This window comes from Natator depressus, chromosome 4 (assembly GCF_965152275.1).
Source record: "Natator depressus isolate rNatDep1 chromosome 4, rNatDep2.hap1, whole genome shotgun sequence".
NCBI lineage: Eukaryota > Metazoa > Chordata > Testudines > Cheloniidae > Natator > Natator depressus.
This window is the reverse complement of record NC_134237.1, coordinates 51,019,745-51,039,665: the sequence shown is the minus strand read 5'-3', so window position 1 is coordinate 51,039,665 and position 19,921 is coordinate 51,019,745. Positions and strand designations below refer to the sequence as shown.

General features: G+C 41.6%; 1 protein-coding gene across 2 annotated transcripts in view; it reads right to left on the bottom strand.

The window, feature by feature from the left end:
- NAA15 (N-alpha-acetyltransferase 15, NatA auxiliary subunit) overlaps window positions 1–17,964 on the bottom strand; it is a 63,895-nt gene extending 45,931 nt beyond the window's left edge. The window contains exon 1 of one of the 2 annotated variants that reach the window (XM_074950872.1): window positions 17,677–17,964. In XM_074950872.1, the coding sequence (XP_074806973.1) occupies window positions 17,677–17,730 (54 nt within the window). In that variant the 5' untranslated portion in view covers window positions 17,731–17,964. The remainder of the gene's footprint in view (window positions 1–17,676) is intronic. The other variant, XM_074950871.1, reaches the window with a different exon arrangement.
- Between the last annotated feature and the right edge of the window lie 1,957 nt (window positions 17,965–19,921).

Sequence of the window (19,921 nt, the reverse complement as noted above, 5' to 3'; positions counted from 1 at the left end):
GAAGGTAACAAAGGCACAGAGAGCACAGCTGCTACTGCTGTCCCGACCTGTATGCCACTAGCCTGTTTAATGCACTGGTGGCCAGCCAAACTCATTGCATAATGGCATAGGAAAGTGTCCTGCTGTGGAGGGAAAAATAAGGCAGCCATCCGTAGAAACCTTTGGGAGAGGATTGCAGAGTATCTGCATGAAAGTTTAATTGAGATGTCATGGAAGGATACCCTATGTACATAAACAAACTGCTCCACCAGGTTGTCCCCGCCTAAACCAATAAGGAAATGAAAAGCAGATACCAACTCTACTCTGTTGTACCACAACCTCCTCTCTTACGAGTAAAACAATGCAAAGTCGATATCTGTGTCTTGTTAACTTGTTGGCAGGGTGCCATCTTTAAATGTAAAACATTGCAAGGGAAAATGGATGCACACACTTACCCAGGGTTCTTTCCCCTTCACTGGGATCATCTGTGTTTGGCTGGCAGGACTGGCTAGATGGTGGTGGAGACTAACAGGTTCTGACTCGTGGCATGACTGGATCCCTCCACTGCATCTTCCCCGCTCCTTCTCCTCACTGTTCACGGGCAGGGGGTCTCAGACTCCTCCAAAGTTTTCAGGGTGGTCTGCTTGCAGCTGCTGGTCTCTCTGCCAAATATGGCATGCAGCTTGGTGTAAAAGTGGCAGGTCAGCAGCTCAGCACAAGATCAATTGTTGTGATATGCCTGTTGTAGTTCCTTTACTTTCACATGGCACTTCATACCCATTTGCCTGCAACCCCTGTGCAATCTTTTCGTAGATGTTCTCATTCTTATAGCTGGTCCATAGCAATGTTTGCATAGCCTCTTCTCCTCACAGGCCCAGGAGATACATACATCCTGTCTATTCCATGGAGGAGTCTAGTGTGTGGCACCTGCATGGTCGGTTGGGCAGTTGCACACTCAAAGGAGAGTTATTAGGTGTGCTCATCAGGCTGGGCAATCAGGAAAAGACACTTCAAAGGGTGTTATTAAATAGGGTGTGGCGGTGGCTTCCAGTCTGTGATCCTAGCAGTCGAGCTCAGAATTGTGACTGAAGTGGCTACTGCAGCAGGGAACAGGGCATTGTGGGACAACTGTTGGAAGACTGTTAGGATCAAAAGAGGTCACACACTGTTTACACTCGCACTACATCAAACTCAGTAGGTCGACCGGGACTCAATGCCATAGGGGGAGGTGGTTTTACTGTGTTGCTGTAACGGGGCACTTATGTCAGCCGGAGACAAATTTGAATGTAGTCCGTAGACACATACACAAATAGGGTTGACGCAAAGCAACTTATGTTGACCTAACTTTGTACTTGTAGACCAGGCCACAGATATATGCCATGTGGTTATTAGATAAAGGTTTCCGGCAATATTTATCTAGTTTAATTTGAATTTGATCTTCAGTTTATCATGTGATCCTTTGTTATTTATTCCTGGATATAACAGAGAACTGAGGGACTTATCTACTTCTCAAACCCACACTAATCACAAAAAAATCATACTGCAAAGAAATGGAAAGCAGAAAAAAGTTTCCTATTAGTGTCTGGTACAAGTTCAATGACCTAGTAAGTCTTGAGAGTTTTCCTCTTGGTAAGTCAGAGCTTGGCTTCCTTTGAAGAAATATGGTCTTCATTCCTGGAAGTATATAGTAAAGACACTCTACAGCAATAAGGTGTTAGTCTGTATCATGAGGATTGCATATGGTATCCTTTCCTGTTCTCTCTACCTCCTTTCCGTTTCTCCCTTCTATTATCTTGTTCTTGCTAATTAGATTCACTTGAATGTAGCTAATAAATGTTATTTGTATGGTATGTAATTTTCTAAAACTGTTACTAAGATGTTTACAGTCAACTACATATTTGAAACAGATTTTTTCCTCAGCAAATGGGAAACCACTAGCAAGACTCAAATACTAAATTGTACACATTTTTTTCTCCTTTCTGGAATACTGGGATAACACCAGATCCATTTTGCTTCTTTTAATACTTTCATCACAGTAGCACTAAATCCACAAAGACTTAGGCACATGTACACGAGCAACCTGAAACACTTGGGTAGAGTTTCACCAATATAAACAGTGAGAACAGCCCCACTGATTCCAGTTGTGGAGTAGTTTGGGGCAGAGAGCCCATGGGAATACTCATGTGCAAAGTTACACATATGTTTAAGTCTTCACACCTTTGGGGCTTATACTATATTTCCTCATGACTCCAACAAAAACAATTACCTGAATGCAATCCTTGAGGTTTTGTAACAGGAGCAGGAAACTCTCCAAAATAAAAATTATTTAAATAAGCTCTCCAAGTGAAACTACTCCGCTTTGAGCTGTGGAACTGTTTTTTTTTTTTTTTTTTTTTTAAACTGAGCAAGGTAGTTTTCCTGCTTAGTATAATAGCCTCCCACAGATATGGAACCTGAGACCTTTCCAGATATATTTCAGAATGCCATATTCAGCAGGAGAGGATCCAAGATGTTTTTAAGGCTTTGTCTATACTACAGCCTATGTCGGCAGAACTTATGTCGCTCAGGGGTATGAACATTCCACTGCCTGAGTGACATAAGCTACACTGACATAAGCATCCATGTGCACGGTGCTATGTTGTGGAGGTGGGTTTTTTATGCCAATGGGAGAGCTCTCTCCCATTGGCATAGAGCATCTTCACTATATGCGCTGCTGCAATGCTGTACGTATAGACATGACCTAAATGTCTAACTAGGATAACAAATTGGATTTCCCGAATCTGCTATTTAAATAGATCGTAAGAGATCATTGTATAAGATGCACCGTGAAATAAGAAAGTGTGAAGGAAAAGACCAATGATTTGTAATATGTTGGACAGCAGTTAATTAAATAAGAGAATACTTTAACAGCAAAAGCTGATCACTACACAGAGGATGTTCTTTTTGTGTGTGTGTTTTATTTTATTATATACAAGACACTTGATTTCTTCTTTGTAATTACATGATGCAATTGCTCTTATTACATTGGAGTTTTCCTTTAACAGTACCATGATGGAAATGCTATTGAAATCTACTAAAGCTGCAGACGTTCTCCAGTTTCTCCCTTTTTTTTCTTTGAAGTGGTCATCTTGATGAGAACATAGCTTTCAGTAGCACTTTAAAAAAAAAAGTCAGGATTAATATATGTTCCCCTTTCGTACCTAAAAATTTGAAGGGTTTTGTTATTTAGTTTAGATTTGAAATTTAGGATTTGTTTAGAACAAAGACTATGATAAGAATTTTAAATGCATTAACAGATTTTTATTTTGAAATATTTAAACACTCCTCTGCAGTTTTGTAAAATCCAAACCTAATAGTTTGTTTATGTATGACACAAAGCAGATAAACTGACCATTCTAGTTCCGTCATCAAAGGGACTAAAGGAGGGTGTGGGGGGCGCCTAAAAGTGCAGCTTGCAATAGTAACACAGATAACACCATAAAGAGAAGGGGACAAATTTTTGGCTTTGCAGTTCAGCTTTAAGTACAACTGTTACACTACTTTGCCTGCTAGAAACACTGGATCTTACCTCTTGGCAGTTTAGTTGTATGTGCTTTGACAGAAGTCTTTTATCTTGACATTTAAGGCAAGTCAACAAAGATGTATATTATAGTCATGAGAAGTAGGAAAATGTCTACACAAGTTTTAGATGGCCAGATAATTTTAGAAGATGCTGAAAAAGTTTTATTATGATGGCCAGCATAACACAAGTTAAGAATGACAGCAAATTTTCTCTTTTAGACAACTAAGGACCTGATCCTATGACCACTGAAGTCAAAGGAAAGACACCCATTGACTTCAATGAGCTTTGGTAAGACCCTAAGAGCTTGTTACAAATTAACTCAAACACTGACACCTGAGGTGCTGAAACTGAGGACCCAGCAGTAATACACCGGATCCTTGCTAGAACGCACATCTATATAACGTGAATTCGCATATAACGCGCTCATGGCCATGGATCCCAAATTTAAATACTTTAATTGCAATTAATTTTAACGCGGTCCCCGCTATAACGCTGTCCCTGCATTAAAGTGGTACTGCGCATGGATCCCAAATCCCGCGTTCTAGCGAGGGTCCGGTGTAGTTGCATGCTTTCTTGGGAAATGAACAAACTGATTATAGATAGGGTAGTTAAAAATTCTAGGCTGCTGTTTTTGTTTTTTCCGATGTTGGTAGGCCAAAGGAAGATAAATTGGTCTGACACGGATTTCCTACATGAAGTATCTCCAAACTTCCTGGTTCACATTCTCCAATTTATTTCATTTTGTAAAAGGAAAACTTCAGTGATTGTGTAATTCTGAAACTTGACTAGCATGTGTAAAATCATTTTTTTAAATCTGTTTTAATAAAAATGGAAAGATACATTGACTTCATGGAGACTGCTATCTTCCCTGTGAACCAGTTAAATAAAAATAGCAAAGTACCCTTGAATAGGAAAAATATTTATAAATAAGTTTATCTGCATATTTTTAAATGCACGCTGAAATGATTTTATTTAAAATTGTTTATTTCAAAGGCAGATGGTGTTCAGGAATTTTAGAGACAAACAAGTATCATCCACCCTAAAAACATGTCTTTATGAAGAGCTTCCTCAATCCCTGTGTCTGTCTGTACACACTCCATTTGGAATGGGGGAAGGGGGTAGGTGAGGAATTAAGGGAGATGTATTTCCCCCCATTTAAATAAATGGGAAAATGTCCTTTCGTTGAAGTTTGCCAACAGGCCCCAACCCACTGTTCTGGGCACTCTAGTTCGCAGACTCCAAGCCATAGTTTGCAGGCAACTTATACAAAATAAATAAAAAACATCAACTGGCACAGAAATGTTGAAACTTCCCCAGGTATCCGTTAAATTATTTGCACTTATATAGGGCTTTTCAAACAATAAATCACCAAGGGTTTTACAGCCATGAGTAGATATCCCTTTCTATGTGTGCTATGGACATAAAATTTAACTTTTTAAGTTACCTACCATTATATGGTGATATCTGATACATCTCAGTTAATTCTCTATATTTATTACATGAAAATAACTGAGGTATCTGCTCATGAGACTGTAAGGGACACCACTATATATAAGATGAGGCAGACTTGTCCAAAGTCACACATTGAGTCAGTGGCAAAAATGGGAACAAAACTCACAGTGCCTACTGTTCCCTGCTCTAAACACTAAATTATTCAGCCTGATTTTTATTGATTTATTTTTTCATGAAACATTTATTCCAGGGCTTTGGAAGTATGATGTGTACTAGACAGACTGAGCCATATAAAACAGATTGAGTGAGATCTATAACCTATAATACCCTAGTAAGAAGTCCAACCCTCCACCCCCATGTTGAGAACGGGCAAGGGCTCACATCCCTGTATGGGTAGAGACTCTCAAGCAGGATTTAGGGATACCCCTTTTGAATCACCTTTCATCTAACAGATGGACAATAAATACATCCTTACTAACACCACCCACAATCAACCCTCCAGATGTTAAAAGGTTGAAGAAACTTTCTCTCTGTTTCTCCCCAAACTCTTCCCATTCAGAGCCTCCTGGCTGCCAGCAGGATAAGGTGGAGGGACTCCGCTTCTTTACACCTCACTCAGACTCCTGGTTGCTGCAACAGGGGACTGAAGGAAGGTGTGCCCTTCCTTCAACTTTCTGGATTAGGCTTGGCAAACTGGTCAATTGACTATTATTTGAGCATGGTCAAATAGTTAAGTATTCCAGCAAGAATACCCTCATGTAGGTAGTGACCTACATTTTTGACTGAATCATGGTGCCATCTGTTAAGAAGCCCTACTTAAATGTTTGGATCACTTACTATACTACATACTAATGCCACCTGTTGGGAAAAAGGAGAACTAATTGAAAGTTGAGCATCTTGATTGGCTGGCATATACTAGAACAAACATTGTATGTATGTGTAGATTTATTTGAATACCATGCCATCAACACACACAGCAGTTTACAAAAAGCACATTAAACAAGGTAAGACATGGCCCCTGCCCTGAAGAGTTTACAATCTAAAGTGACTAGGCAAACATACAGAAATTAACTGAAAAGGGAGTGGGGCGTTCAGTCACTAAACCTCCTTCCTCTACGCAAAGATGTGCAGCGATTAAGCTTCTCCCTTAAACAAAAGTAACACAGCTATTAAACCCCCCTAATACTCCCCTCCCCCAATAATCTACATTAAATGCCCATGTAAGAAAACCCTCACTCCTCCCCCTCAACAAGAATCCCCTTCATACCGCACATGTATCCCCAGCAATACTTTGCCGATAATATGCAAAGTTCTAGGCTAATGAAGGAGGTGTAACATTACATCTCTGTAAAGACCCTCTCTTCCTGCAGCTGTTTATTAGTCCACTGCATTTGCTGCAAGAAGATGGACTGCCTGCCACCTTTCCCCTCCATCTAATCTGTAAGGCTCCTGGGAGGGAGGGAGAGGGCAGCATGCCCAAAAACATTGAGTGCCTAGAATCTTCTGATATAGCAGCCGTTAGAAACAGAACTGCACGGTTACCGGTTGATTGAAATCCACGAGATACTTCATAAATGTAGATATTAATGTCTCACTACTTCTGGAATGCTAACAGTGACATCACAATATACACAGAGTCAGTGAAAGCCAAAAATTATTTGTATGGAAATTTTTTACTCCACAAACTTTGAAAAAAATTAAAGCTAAACACAACTACTGTGCTTCTGACTATGTGATACATGTAGATAGAAAGGAGAAGTGCTTGTTAAATTCTTGTGATATATGTAAAGCTACTGTCAAAGAAGAATTATTGCAGTTAAACAGTAAGAAACATAAAACTGGTCTACATCAACATTTCTCTTCTGTGCATTCTTCTTCTACTTTGTCCTCAGCAGCTGCATCACAGAGCATGGCATCTTTTGATGCAGATAGTGATACAAGTAACAATGAAAGTGAAGCGAATTCCATTTTTTCATATTAAGAATTTTGCTACTCCATCTTTTTTAGCATCAAAAATTCCTTACTCCTGGAAAGTCTTCATATGTTCATCATATTGGCATTACAAGGTTTTTTGATAGTGTCCTCGGACCAGAAAAACAAACCTGACCATATGCTCGCTAGAGGTATTAATGCCAGCAATAAACCATTTCATATAGGAAAAAATCCTTATATACTAGATTTTTTTCATAAGTTGTGTCCAACTTATGAAGTAGGAAACAGCCTTCAGGAAAGTCTTCTGAATGCCAAAAGTGGATGTGAAAAAGAATTGGTGTTCTTATTCCTCAAGCTTCTTATGTGTCTCTAGTATCTGATGGATGAAGCAATATTCACAGTGAGAACATCATCAACTTCATGGTAACAACTCCACAACCAGTGTTTTACTCATTCCAATGCACAATTGAGCATAATCACGCAGCCCAATATTGCTGACAATACAATAAATGAATTGGGTCCACACAGAAGGGTATTTCAGTTGTGACTGAGAACATGACTAATGTGAAAGCAGCTTAGTCTTTGCTGAAAAATGAGTATCCACATCTTCTGTGTTATGAGCATGCTGCTCTGAGGAGGCAGCATTTCATTGGTGATGTTGAAGATTTGACAACTTTCTCATCACATATGAGAAAAGTGAAAAAGCACTGTCAAGTTTTTCAAAAATAAAGTACCAGCAGCCATTCTCTGCATCATTTAGTAAAGCACTCAATTTCATCCACATTGAGTAAGTCTTGCATACTCAATGGGGCTCCTTCTATTAAATGCCTCAAAGATCTTCCAATATGCAAGCAGACTCTTCAAAAAGGGGTGGCTGGGTGCTACCTTCAAGTAATCCTCACTCATGTTCTTGATGATGCAGTCTTTTGGATGCATATCCAAAATTCATTTCACTATTTGAACTCGGAGCTCAGTCCATTCAGAATATGGAAAATTATAGTTCTATATTGTCTGATGCCAAAGATGATTCTTGAACATGAAAAACATTTGTGAGAATACTGAACACAGTACACATACAAAAGCTGATGGGAAAAAGACAAACAAAATATCACAGAAAAAAATCAAGCGATCAGTCCTGCCCATAATGCTGCCTATCTTCTTGATCCATACTATTAGGGCCAAGACCTTTCTGATGATTAATTTGATTCATCTGGTGACCTCATAGTGGCTGTTGCAAGTGTTAAAGGACATGCACACAAACCAACATGTCTGATGGAAGTAGCAAATTGTAAAGCAAGAAGCATCCCATTCAGTTGTAAAACAACCAGAGTGCAATCCCAGCAGTTGAATCAAAACAACTTTCTCGATCATGGTGGAAAGGGTCATGCCCAACTTGCAGTCTAGCTGCAACAGCAGAAATTCTTTTAATACTTCTGTATACCACTACTGCCTGCACAGAACAACATTTAAAAATGACTTCCTTTATAGTTGCTATGTTTGTTTTATTTCTGTTACAAAAGAAAAGCAAACATAGCAACATAGCAATAATGAAAGAATGTGTCAATTATTCAAGACTGAACAGTTTCATTTTTTAGAACTTCATTTAATTATGTTTTGCATTTTTCTGAGTTAAAATAATGCAGTTACAAAACTTGTTTTTTTGTAATTAGGCATAAGAATCTAAGGCTAAGCCTACTGGAGACCATAAACTCTTACTCCTTTTGTTATAGTTATTGTCTAACAAATTAGTGCTTTAAAACATTTGACCATTTTTCACATTTAACCAATGTTTGCAATTGACCAATTATTTTTGACTGCTCAAATGCCCAACCGTACTCTGGCTGATGCAACGGGGTCATTTCTATTACTCGATCCTTCTCGGAGCTGCCAATTTAAGTTCTCCTCTCTATTCAATATCTCTAGTGCCTTCATCTGCTGCTCAGAGCTTCCCAAAGAAACTGCTACAGAATAAAACTTGACTTGTTCTCATCAGTTTCACTATGTACCCACAAGGTTATAAACAACCACAATGAAAACTGACAGGTCTTGTCAGCGATCACTCTGATACAACTTCGGAAAGCGCTGAGCAGCAGCATTAGCATTAAAGTCACGTGTCTACAGACATAAGACAACAATGTACCGCTTTACACTTGGTATTAATATGCAAAGTTTATCTTCACACCTGTAAAGCCTATAAACTTTTTTTTTTTTTTAAATAATCTGCAAAAGCTACTTCCACTAATTCTCCCTCTTCCCTCTCACCAGAGGCAAGTAGGCAAATGGACTTTTCTGGCCCTAACTTACCCATCCAACATATGTTTATTTTCTCTAAAAACTGAGTTTTAATTTAAATGGCCATGTATGTATATTCTCTACTAAAGCATAAGGATACAAATCAAGCAAAGGACTAATATCTGAGTGTGAATCATAGTGTCGAAGATATGGCATGAGCTGCTAAGACAATGATGCATTTCATATATCTTTGCTTCAAAGAAAAAGATACAGCTGTAGGTCATTTTCTGCCACAAAGTACCAGCAATCTTCCTACTGTGCATGCATTCAATCCCTTGGACAGGACACTGAATAGCTGTCCCCACTTAAGAACTCAGTTTATTGCCTAGAAATTTCAGTCAGTGAACAAGCTCTTCCATGTTCACTAATGATCACACTAACAGTAGCTGTAACTCTATGCCCCCACTGCAGGGTCCCAAAGCCTGAGTATCTACACAATTAAACAGCCACATAGACCAAACCAGAGTCAGATAACACGGGCCAGCCCCAGGTATTTAACTGCAGTGTTAGCCTGACATAACCTGACTCTCTCTGGCTGCTTGAAGCAAGCAGTAACAGTTTCAATACTCGCACCATTTATACCCCTCAGACTTGTGGTTTGTTGGCTACTATGATGATGGTAGTGGGAGGGTCTCTGCTAATCTACCTCTTCCCAAACTTCTGTTCTTGGGTTTTCCTCCCCAAATGGCTCAAGTGCCTGCCTCCATTGCTGTTCATTGCTTTCTCAAAGAGCCACTGATTCTTGTCAGTTTCCACTACTGCGCATAATGGTACTAAGAGGAGTAGTAAAAACTGACAGGACAATGGTCTGTCTTCATTCTACTGCCACTTGAAAAGCTGTGAGCAGCAATGACACTGGAGCCTTAAGGTCTATCTTCTCTGCAAAAGAAAAGTGCGGTCTTAACTTGGGTTACAACAGCAGTGAAGACATGGTCACATTTTTAAACTCTGGTTAGCAACTCGAGCTAAAGCCTAAACAGCAGCCTTAGGCTGAATTTGAGCTGCTAATCCACGTTAAAAGCAGCGCTGCCCTGTCTAAGGGCATGGCTACACTGGAAACGTCAAAGCACTGTCGCGGGAGAGCTCCTGCAGCAGCGCTTTGAAGTGCAAGTGTGGTCCCACGTGAACACTGGGAGAGACGTCTCCCAGCGCTCCTGGTAATCCATCTCCACGAGGGGATTAGCTCTGAGCGCGGCTCCCAGTGCTCGGAGCCTGTTTACACTAGCGCTTTAAAGCGCTCTGACTTGCTGCACTCCTGGGGGTGATTTTTCACACCCCTGAGCCAGCAAGTTAGAGCGCTATAAAATGTAAGTGTAGCCAAGCCCTTAACCTCTATTTTAACCTGAGTTAGTTGACATGTGTTAGCTAACGAGAGTTAAGAACACACTTTTTTGCAGTGATGACATATCATAGGAAGAGGATACTTGAACAGTTTATATTTGGGTCATGTTGGGAACAGTCTCTTTGCAACTATAAAGACTAGGTTTTCTTTAAATGAAAGTGTCAGACTTCTCTTCCCTGCATCATTAACTCAAGCTATAACTTGAGTTTTGCCCCAGCCCGACTTCCATCCACATACAAGAATCTCTAGTTAGTAATGCAGTGGAGACGCTGTAGCTCAAGTTACAATAAATCATCTGCTGCTAATCCAGTCACTCTTAATATCACAGTGTATCTTGAGTGTTTTGCAATGTGGTCACTCACTCTAGCTCAGTGGTTCTCAACTTGCGGCACACGTCCTGCTTGCGGCGCAAACAGCATACAGCTGCGGCCCATGTGACATCCTCAGGGCCATACAAGTAGTATTGGATGCAGCCCACATAACACATTGTGGATCACATATGCAGCCCACAATGGTCAATAAGTTGAGAACCACTGCTCTAACTGCTCAAATGGAGTAACTCCAGTGTACTAACTCAAGCTCCCTGGGGCAGTGAAGACAAGCCCAAGATTCTGAAAAAGTTGGTGACACTGATATGAAAACCACTACACATGAGCAAGTGAATTTTTTGAGCCCTGACCCTACCAAATAACACAGTGGCCCCATGGCATCTGATACCCCCACACCATCCTAACAGGGGATCCTGGTTCAATGATAAATGACATATATAAAATGGAGGACTGGAGATTAGAGCACCTCAGCAGAAAGATGTGTTTAATCTGAACCAGCTGTGCAAACTACCTGATTAATCCTATGCTGCAGAGATAAAACACTAAGAAATAGTCTTCTGCCACTGATGGAAAAATCCTGGCAGACCAAATTGTTCTGGATCGCAAACAGTCCCAGCAATCTACATTAGTCCCAGCGCCTAAAGAATCCTCCAGCTGCAAAGAACCTTGTGTCTTACTCCTCAGAAGAGACTGACTGAAAGTATCACAGGTCCACCGGAATCACTTGGTGGAAAAAAATCTCCCTCCCCTCCCCACCAACTAACTTCAGGCGAGTCTAAGAAATTAAGTGGATGTTTCTTTTGTGGTGGTGTAGAAAGAATCTGTACAAACATCTGAACTGTTCCTCCATTCATTGTTGATGAAATCTAGTGAGGAACAGATGCTGACAAAAGACAAACTCCTCATAATCCTTAATCATGGAAGTGTGACTCTTGCTCAAAAAGCAATCTTTCAGCATCAACTACCTTAGCAACTATTGCCTTATTTTTAGTGTCTCCTTCTTGGAAAAGTTATTCAAAAAGTGGCAGCGGGCCAAACAACAACAGCTGACTTCCATCCAATACTCTAGATCTTTTTCAAACAGGCTTCATGACTGAATATGGCACAAAGATCACACTGGTAGCACTGATGGATGATCTCTCTCAGAATGGAGAATGAAGATCCATACTACTAGATCTGTTGGCATTCTTCAACATCATGGATTACAAGGTTCTGCTAGCTCAAATGCAAACTCTCACAGAAGTAGATGGAAACATGTTAGGTCTGAGAACAGAATCACCATAAAAATAGCAATGCACGATTGGTCACCTTCTTCAAGAACCTGAATCTGCCAAGTCCAGAAAAGTTCAGTCTTGTTACTGCTCTTATTCAATGTCTGTGACACATTTAAAAGTGATAACACACAATAAATCAATGTGGTTATCTAAACTGACTATGTCCAGAAGCAAAACCAGCAGACCCTTCTGACACCAAAGTACTGGAACATAAATTGCTAGGTTAGAATCAACTGGAGCAAGAGAGAAGGTAGTATTTGTTGACAGATGATAGATCCAAACTCAACCAGTTTTGTACAGTATCTCCTTCACTGAGACTATTCCCCACTTCAGACTGTAATGCAATGCACAATCTCTGAGTTCTGCTAAATTCATATCTGCTCCTAAATTCCTGTATTTACAGCTATGGCTGACTAGGAGATTTTTCCTATTTCCTACAGGTAAGGGCCTTAGGTAGAAGCTTCTTTGATCACAAGCAACGGTCTTTTCCTTCACACTTAAGAAAACAGAGAATCAAATGATGATAGATACTATGAACTTTTGAGCAGGGAATTTTGTGCATAAAATCCATGATACAGTTGATACTAGACAGCGATTTCAGTTGGTAAACAAGCTTATTAAATTACCTAAGTACTTACATGACCTGTAGTCCCCAAGACCTTCAAACACTAATAAACTGATCCTCAACATTCCTATAAGGTAGGGAAATAATATTCCCATTTTCACAGAAGCAGTCAGGTCACAAACGTGGCTGTGTAAGAGACAGGAACTGAACCTAGGTCTGAGTTCCTGCCCACTGCCTCAACCACAAGACCATACTTCCACCTAATTACTGGAAAGATATATTAGTAAAATACCCTTTCTAGCAGGAAAAACCAGAAACCAATACAGTAATATCTTGTTATCCCTACCCATTTGAAGCATGGTGATCCATAGAGTTAAACTACAGAGTTCAGCATACTCAAGTAACCAGTAACATTATGGTGTAGCAATCATCATAGTTGGTGTATAGCATATTAACTCAGTGGGTTATCACTAGAAGTTGGAATTATCACAATCTTTAATCTTGGACCAGGTTGCTGCTGCATGGCATAAAAGAATATATCTTGAACAACACACAGTATGTACTTAATACTAGATCTAAAACACATACTTGGAATATTTTTGATATGATACTTATTTTAGCACATCTAGTACAAAGCTTTGAAGCAGTGGAAAAATATAATCCCTATAGTAGACATGGCCTAGGTGTAATTTCCTCATTTGAAAATGTTTTCTTTACAAAATTGAAATTAAATATTGTTATATTTGAGGCTCAAAAAAGTTACCTTACACCTAGTAAGCCTATGATACTAGCCAGGGTGAAAAGTACATGTGACACCATGCTTTCCCAAAAGGATATTGTTCCCCAAAGTTATTTCCTCTGCAATTTGAAACAATAAAAAAGTTTTGTAATATCATGTACCATATTTAACTATCATTGCAAATCAGCTCTCTGTTTATTCCCCTCCCCCACTAAATGCATGTAACTACAAGGTCTGGTCAAACAAAAGCATTCATTTAATATTTGACATATCAAATTAGTACTAATCTAAATACCTTTGCTGAGTTGTATTTGACCAGCTAGTCATACCACGAAAGCTGATTAAATAGCATAAGTATTAACTGAATATTTGCCAAAAACCTGTAAAATTCACCAGTCATTTGTAAACTACAACTCATCCAGTCCTTCCTCCTACATGCCTTGATTTTGTTTTAACTTCTTTGTCTTTTTCTTCACTCCACTTTCTCCTTTCCTTCCAAGGAAAGTGCATTTCTCCATTACATTACAACTCACCAGCAACTGCAAAGGGGGTGTATGGTTTTTTATCCCTCCCGCAATTTTCTGGCTGGTGAAAGGGGTGTTTATTACTCTTCCCTCTTCTCAACCCCAATTTAAGTCCTCCTTTCAGTAAACAGCTCCAGTGTTAGCCTCTGCGGTTGCTCATAGCTTGTCCAAGTACAGTTGAATGAAATATACCCAATTCATGTCAGTTTCACTGATGCCCACAAGGATCAAAAAGAAACAGTGAAAAGTGACAACTTAGGAAATCCACTTTCCCTCTTCTGCACCCTGTGGAAGCCCTGAGCAATAGCAGAGGTACTGGAGCGCTCCGTCTGCAGATTTAAGACAACAGTGAATTAACCTTGGTTTGCACTTGTATACCTTCATATCTCTAAGGGCTAGAGAAACATATTCAAAAATGAACTTAAGTTCAGCAGAAAGTGGTAACTTCCTTGGAGAGTCTCTCTTACTCATACTGAGTAGGGTGAGTGGATTTTTCAAGCCTTGATTGTTTGTGTTACAGTAGTGCCAAAATGTTAAATGAGCTACAGACAGAGCACATTCCCAGTAAAACTGCCATACATCTATGAGCAAATTAGGAAAATCTTACCCTATTCAGTTCTTTTAGCAAACAGTGATAGGACAGACACAGATAAGTGGAAGAACTGGTTTGCAAGCAGATTTCTACATAAAGATTTCTGTAACAGATTTTTGATCTTGACAGCTTTTAAAAAACTGACAACTGCTCCAAACCTCCAAAGATTAAAAGGTAAATTATTTTCCCAACAGACTGATGAGATCCTGTCCTGTTTCATGCATCCGATGAAGTGAGCTGTAGCTCACGAAAGCTTATGCTCAAATAAATTTGTTAGTCTCTAAGGTGCCACAAGTACTCCTTTTCTTTTTGTCCTGTTTCTGTAAGACATAATATTCAAGTTTTGAATTAAGAGTAAATTTTCTTAACACTATGAATAAATGAGACCCCTCTCCAAAGTATACAGAATTGGTTTAGTCTCCAAAATGTCTATGTCTGTTTTAACCTTTGTTTACAAAAATAAAATGGCAGTTTACCTGCTTGAACTACTGAGTTTACAACAGCCGAGAGAACTGCAGTTTAGATGGTTCTGTATTCTGATAAAAGTTTTGTGTAACAATATTATCTACTGAAGGGCAATATGCCTCTTTTGGGTACCCTGTGGGCTAGATCACATCAGTGTCTGCTGAAAAAGTCTTGAAGCTATAAGTCACCTCTTGATATATACGAAGAAATGACATACCTGAAACAAGGTGGCATGTTCCACATGTTCACTGGTCAAGCTTTCAATAGGAATACTGAAAAACTTATTTTTCAATCTACCTATTTTATTTTGCAACAAAGTAGAAAACCACAGAGCGGTCTACACATGTGAACCGTGGTCGTGGGCTCAAATACCATGAATCGGAAAGGTGCAGAAAGAGTGAGGAGCATTACAAAATACACCTCTACCCCGATATAACATGAATTTGGATATAACGCAGTAAAGCAGTGCTCTGGGGGACGGGGTTGCACACTCCAGTGGATCAGCGCTGCTCTGAGCGGTGTGTTAAGGGTGCCAGGCTGGGGGGCTGGATAAGGGGCAGAGGGTCGGATAAGGGGCAGAGGGTCATGGGGGGGGAGGGGTGTGCAGGGGGGGTTGGATGATTCGGAGGTTCTGGGGGTGGGGCGGTCAGGGGACAGGGACAGGGCGTGGGAGTCCCGGGGGGCCTGTCAGGGGTGGGGATAGGGATCGGGGCAGTCAGGGGACATGGAGCGGGGGTGGGGTTTGGATGGGTCAGGGGTTCTCAGAGATCAATCAGGGGGTGGGAAGTGACTATTAATAACGGAAATGCTCAAGGCCAAAGCAAGTTCGATATAACACGGTTTCACCTATAACGCAGTAAGATTTTTTGGCTCCCGAGGACCGCGTTATATCGGTGTAGAGATGTAAATGTAAAATTGTATATCACACAGGAACTGAAGTTATTTAGGTTACAAACATTCCCCCACAACTTGGTGACAACAGAATTTCCAGTTAAAACAAACAAAAAAACAGAACAAAAACAACAGGCTAAACAAAATCTGCTTAGTCTGGAACAGACCTCAGCCTAAAACCAAGTTTTCTGAGCTAGACCAAATTAGGCTGACTTTTTCAAAGCCGGGGCAAACTTTATCGCTCCTTAATGCCATCTTCACTAAATTCCAGCTATGACAGAACACTCCAAGCCACACCTTTCAAAGTGGAATGACAAGACAACTTTGACATTTGAGGAACTTTTCGAAGGAAGTTTGAAGAGACTACATAGCAAGGATTTAGAATGTACTTGTGTCCACATTTGGGTGGTGACTTCTGTTCTTGAGTATTAACTGAAGTTATGTGTTTCATGATGATAATACATACCTTTGCACTGTTAACTATTGTGCAGTTATCTACACTTCTGTACATTTATTTCCAATGTAGTGTTTTTCAACTAAACTCTCAGTAATAGAATACATATATGATACATTAAGAGCAAACGTTTATATAAGATTGTAAGAATGTTTTGCACAAAAAACCTCAAGATGTGTACATTAAAAGGGATATTTCTCATTATTTCAGTAGAATTGACAAGATTGAACTAACATGAATAAGATGGAGCCTTCTAATGAGTTTCTCTGCATAACCCAATTGTATTCATCTGTGGTACAGACTACTATTTCTGCAATCTGAGACATTTCATATAGATTACAGCATCTGGCTTAACATTTCTGATCTCTGGGGGCACATAATAGTTTAAGAGTCTTTAAAAACAGACAAACATTTTAGAATCTAAACTAACGTGCAACAGTTTGCAAAAAATTTTGTAGGAGAGAACTATATGATATTTCAAGATTAAGTAGATAAGAGGGAATCCTCTAATCATGAAACTCTTGACAATCATTCATTAATTGATCCATCTCCTTACAATACTCCATGCACACCAAGTGCCTTATAATCAAATTTCATACTGCATTGAACCAAAGCTGATGTGCACTTATTATATTGCTTTGTACAGTGAATTATGTATTCCTTTTATGCATACTTTAAAAGGAAAGTACAATGTCTTAGTTTGTACTCTTAGTAATTATTTTCTGGAGCAGAGTTTGTTTCATTGACATATGCCGAAATTAGAATCCAGGGAAAGTTAACTGTCAAAATGTTTTATGTAGACAAGGCTTAATTGCTCCTTTAGTCTAGGAAAAGTCACTCTAAAACCTTCACCATTTTACATTTCCTCCTGCCGAAGACACATTCCCCATTGAATAGCAAGATCTAATCTCCCCAAATCTGACTTTGTAAAAAACCCAGAGGAATCCCAAGGCCCCCAACTATTGTACGAACAGAATTAGTGAATTCGGGATGCTTTAAGAAGTCCTTCGTTCCCAGGCACCGGGGGAGCAGGGGGGCTTTCGACCGTCCTCCCGGTCCTCTTCAGGGGCAGCGGGGGAAAGACAGAGCCCGAAGCGGGGAGGATGCAGCAACCAGCGGAGCAGGGGATGACGAGAGCCGGCGCCAGGGCCCAGGCAGAGGTGTGGGGGCTCCCTAGGTCCCGTCCCACCGAAGCAGCGAGGGCTGCAGCTCCCTACGCTTCACCAGGGGCAGGGGCAGGGGCCTGGCCAGGCGCCCCGAGGGCTCCCCGCCCGGCTCACTCACCAGGATGCGCTTGAAGAGCGCGTTCTCCTTGGGCGGGAGGCTCACGGACGGCATCGCTCCTGCTGCTGCCGCGGCCGGCTCCGGCTCCGCTTGGAGGCTCCGGGGGGCGGGGTGTCTCCTGCCGCTGCTCGGTCACCGCCGCCTCCCGGGACTCCCTGCCGGGCCGCCCCCTCCTCGTTTCCGTCCCAGGCCCGGCCCCTCCAGGCCGCCGTATCCGCGCTAGGTTCCCCCTTGCCCCACACCGAGGCCCAGGCGACAGTTCACGTGGTAACTGAACAGGCCGGAGAGAGGCACCGCCAAAATGGCCGCCGCCGCTTAGGGCTTCCCCAGCCGGGTCACGCTGCTCAACGCGCATGCGCCGCGACCCGTGGCCCAGCCCGGCTCGGGAGTCGGCGCGGGGCATGCTGGGAAGTGAGGCGGCTCCCGAGGTCCGCCCTGGTGACTCAGAGCCCGTCCCAGGCGTCTCCCGCAGAGCGGCCGGCGTTGTCGTGACTCGCCTCCAGCCTCCGCAGCCGCAAAAGCCGAGGGTGGAATGAGGCCGTTCGGGGGCTTTGCACGTCCCATTATGCACCCAGCCCAGCAACCGGCACCAGCCCTCCCTCGCCCCGCCGCGGCTCCGGGGCCGCCTCTGCTGGCAGGTTTTACGGGCCCCGCGAGCTGGCTGCAGGCGTGTCTCTCCCACTGGAGGCTGGACAGCTCCGGCCCGGCTGGACTAGGGTTCAATTGTGTTGATCGCTTGAGTTAGCCAGCACTTTGTAGAAGCCTAATGTAAACAAGGCCCGCTCCCTGTAAGGTGTCAGCCTGGTGGGGCTAAAGTCGGGGGGCTGCGCGTTGGCTACATTAGAATTATTAGATTGTTAGCTCGTGCTAACGTGCCTTTAAATCCTACTGTAGATCAGGCCTGGATAGATGCCATTTTCAGGAACATACCGTACCTCCCTCTCTGGCTTTTTACCAAAAGTGATGAGTCGCTACCATATGTGGGCATTTGGTGCAGTGCCAGCTCCCCTTACACGGCTCTTACACCCCACCTCCACCTGCAGCATCACCCTGTTATCTTCTAACCTTGCAGAACCAGTTACAAAAAAGGCAAATGACTGCTATTTTTTGGGACCCGCCTTCACAGTGCTGTGCCAGCAAAACAACTCAGAAGCTAGTCAACTCTTGCCCCAAGACAGTGGTTCAGGCCACTGTTTGCTCTCCTCTGCTTCCCTCTTGGGCCGTGGAACCACAGAAAACACAACTGTTGCACGTTTGGAAGTCTGTAAAGCAATTCTTATGTGCAGTGTTAGAATCTTGTATGGTATTTAAATGCAAATTAGGATGAGATCCTCAGTTTTTGTCGATAACTTCAGCAGGATTTGAACCCAATTGTCTAATGAAAAGTTTACATTCAACCTATTGTGCCACAAGCCTTCAACCGATGATATTGTGAAACAGTTTTGTACCCTAAATAATGAAAAGTTCTGAACTGCTTTTAACATCCAAATTAGTAATGGGATGAGAGTTAAAGTACTTTTATGGATTAGAAACTTGCTAAGAAACAGAAAACAAACAATAGGAAGAAACAGTCTAGTTTCAACATAGCAAAAGTTAACAATGGGGTGCCTTGCTTCTGCACTAGGGGCCTGATCTATGGCCCACTGAAATCAATGGGATTCTTTCCTTTTACTTCAGTGGGCTTTGGATAAGGCTGTATGAGGTGTTTAATATATGTATTAATTATCTGAAAAAAGGAATGGACACCAGGACACAAAATTTGCATATGAAGAGACTAAAGAGTGCTTTGAGAAGCTTCAGAAGGAACTAAAGATTAAGATCCCAGTCCTGTAAAGATTTATGCACATTGCACATGCTTAACTTTACTATTGTCATGCTGACTGAAGTAGCTCACGACCATGAATGCCATCCTCAGGGCAGACTGTCAAAAAACAGGGCAAAAATCCCAAACTGGTTGTATGTTCTATAATTAGATTTCACCAGCCTAAAAACAAGTGTGAACTCCTGAAGCACTATAACAGTCTTACCACAGAGTCGTAGATAGTCCCCTTGGGCATTCCAATTTATCTTGCCATCCAGGCAAGAAAGACTATGTGATAGATCAGGGGTCGGCAACCTATGGCATGCGTGCCAAAGTCAGCATGCAAGCCGATTTTTAATGGCACGCTGCTGCCTGCTGGGTCCCAGCCACCGGTCCCGCTCAGCCTGCTGCCGAACCCAGGCCAGCAGCTGGAGTGCTGTCGGG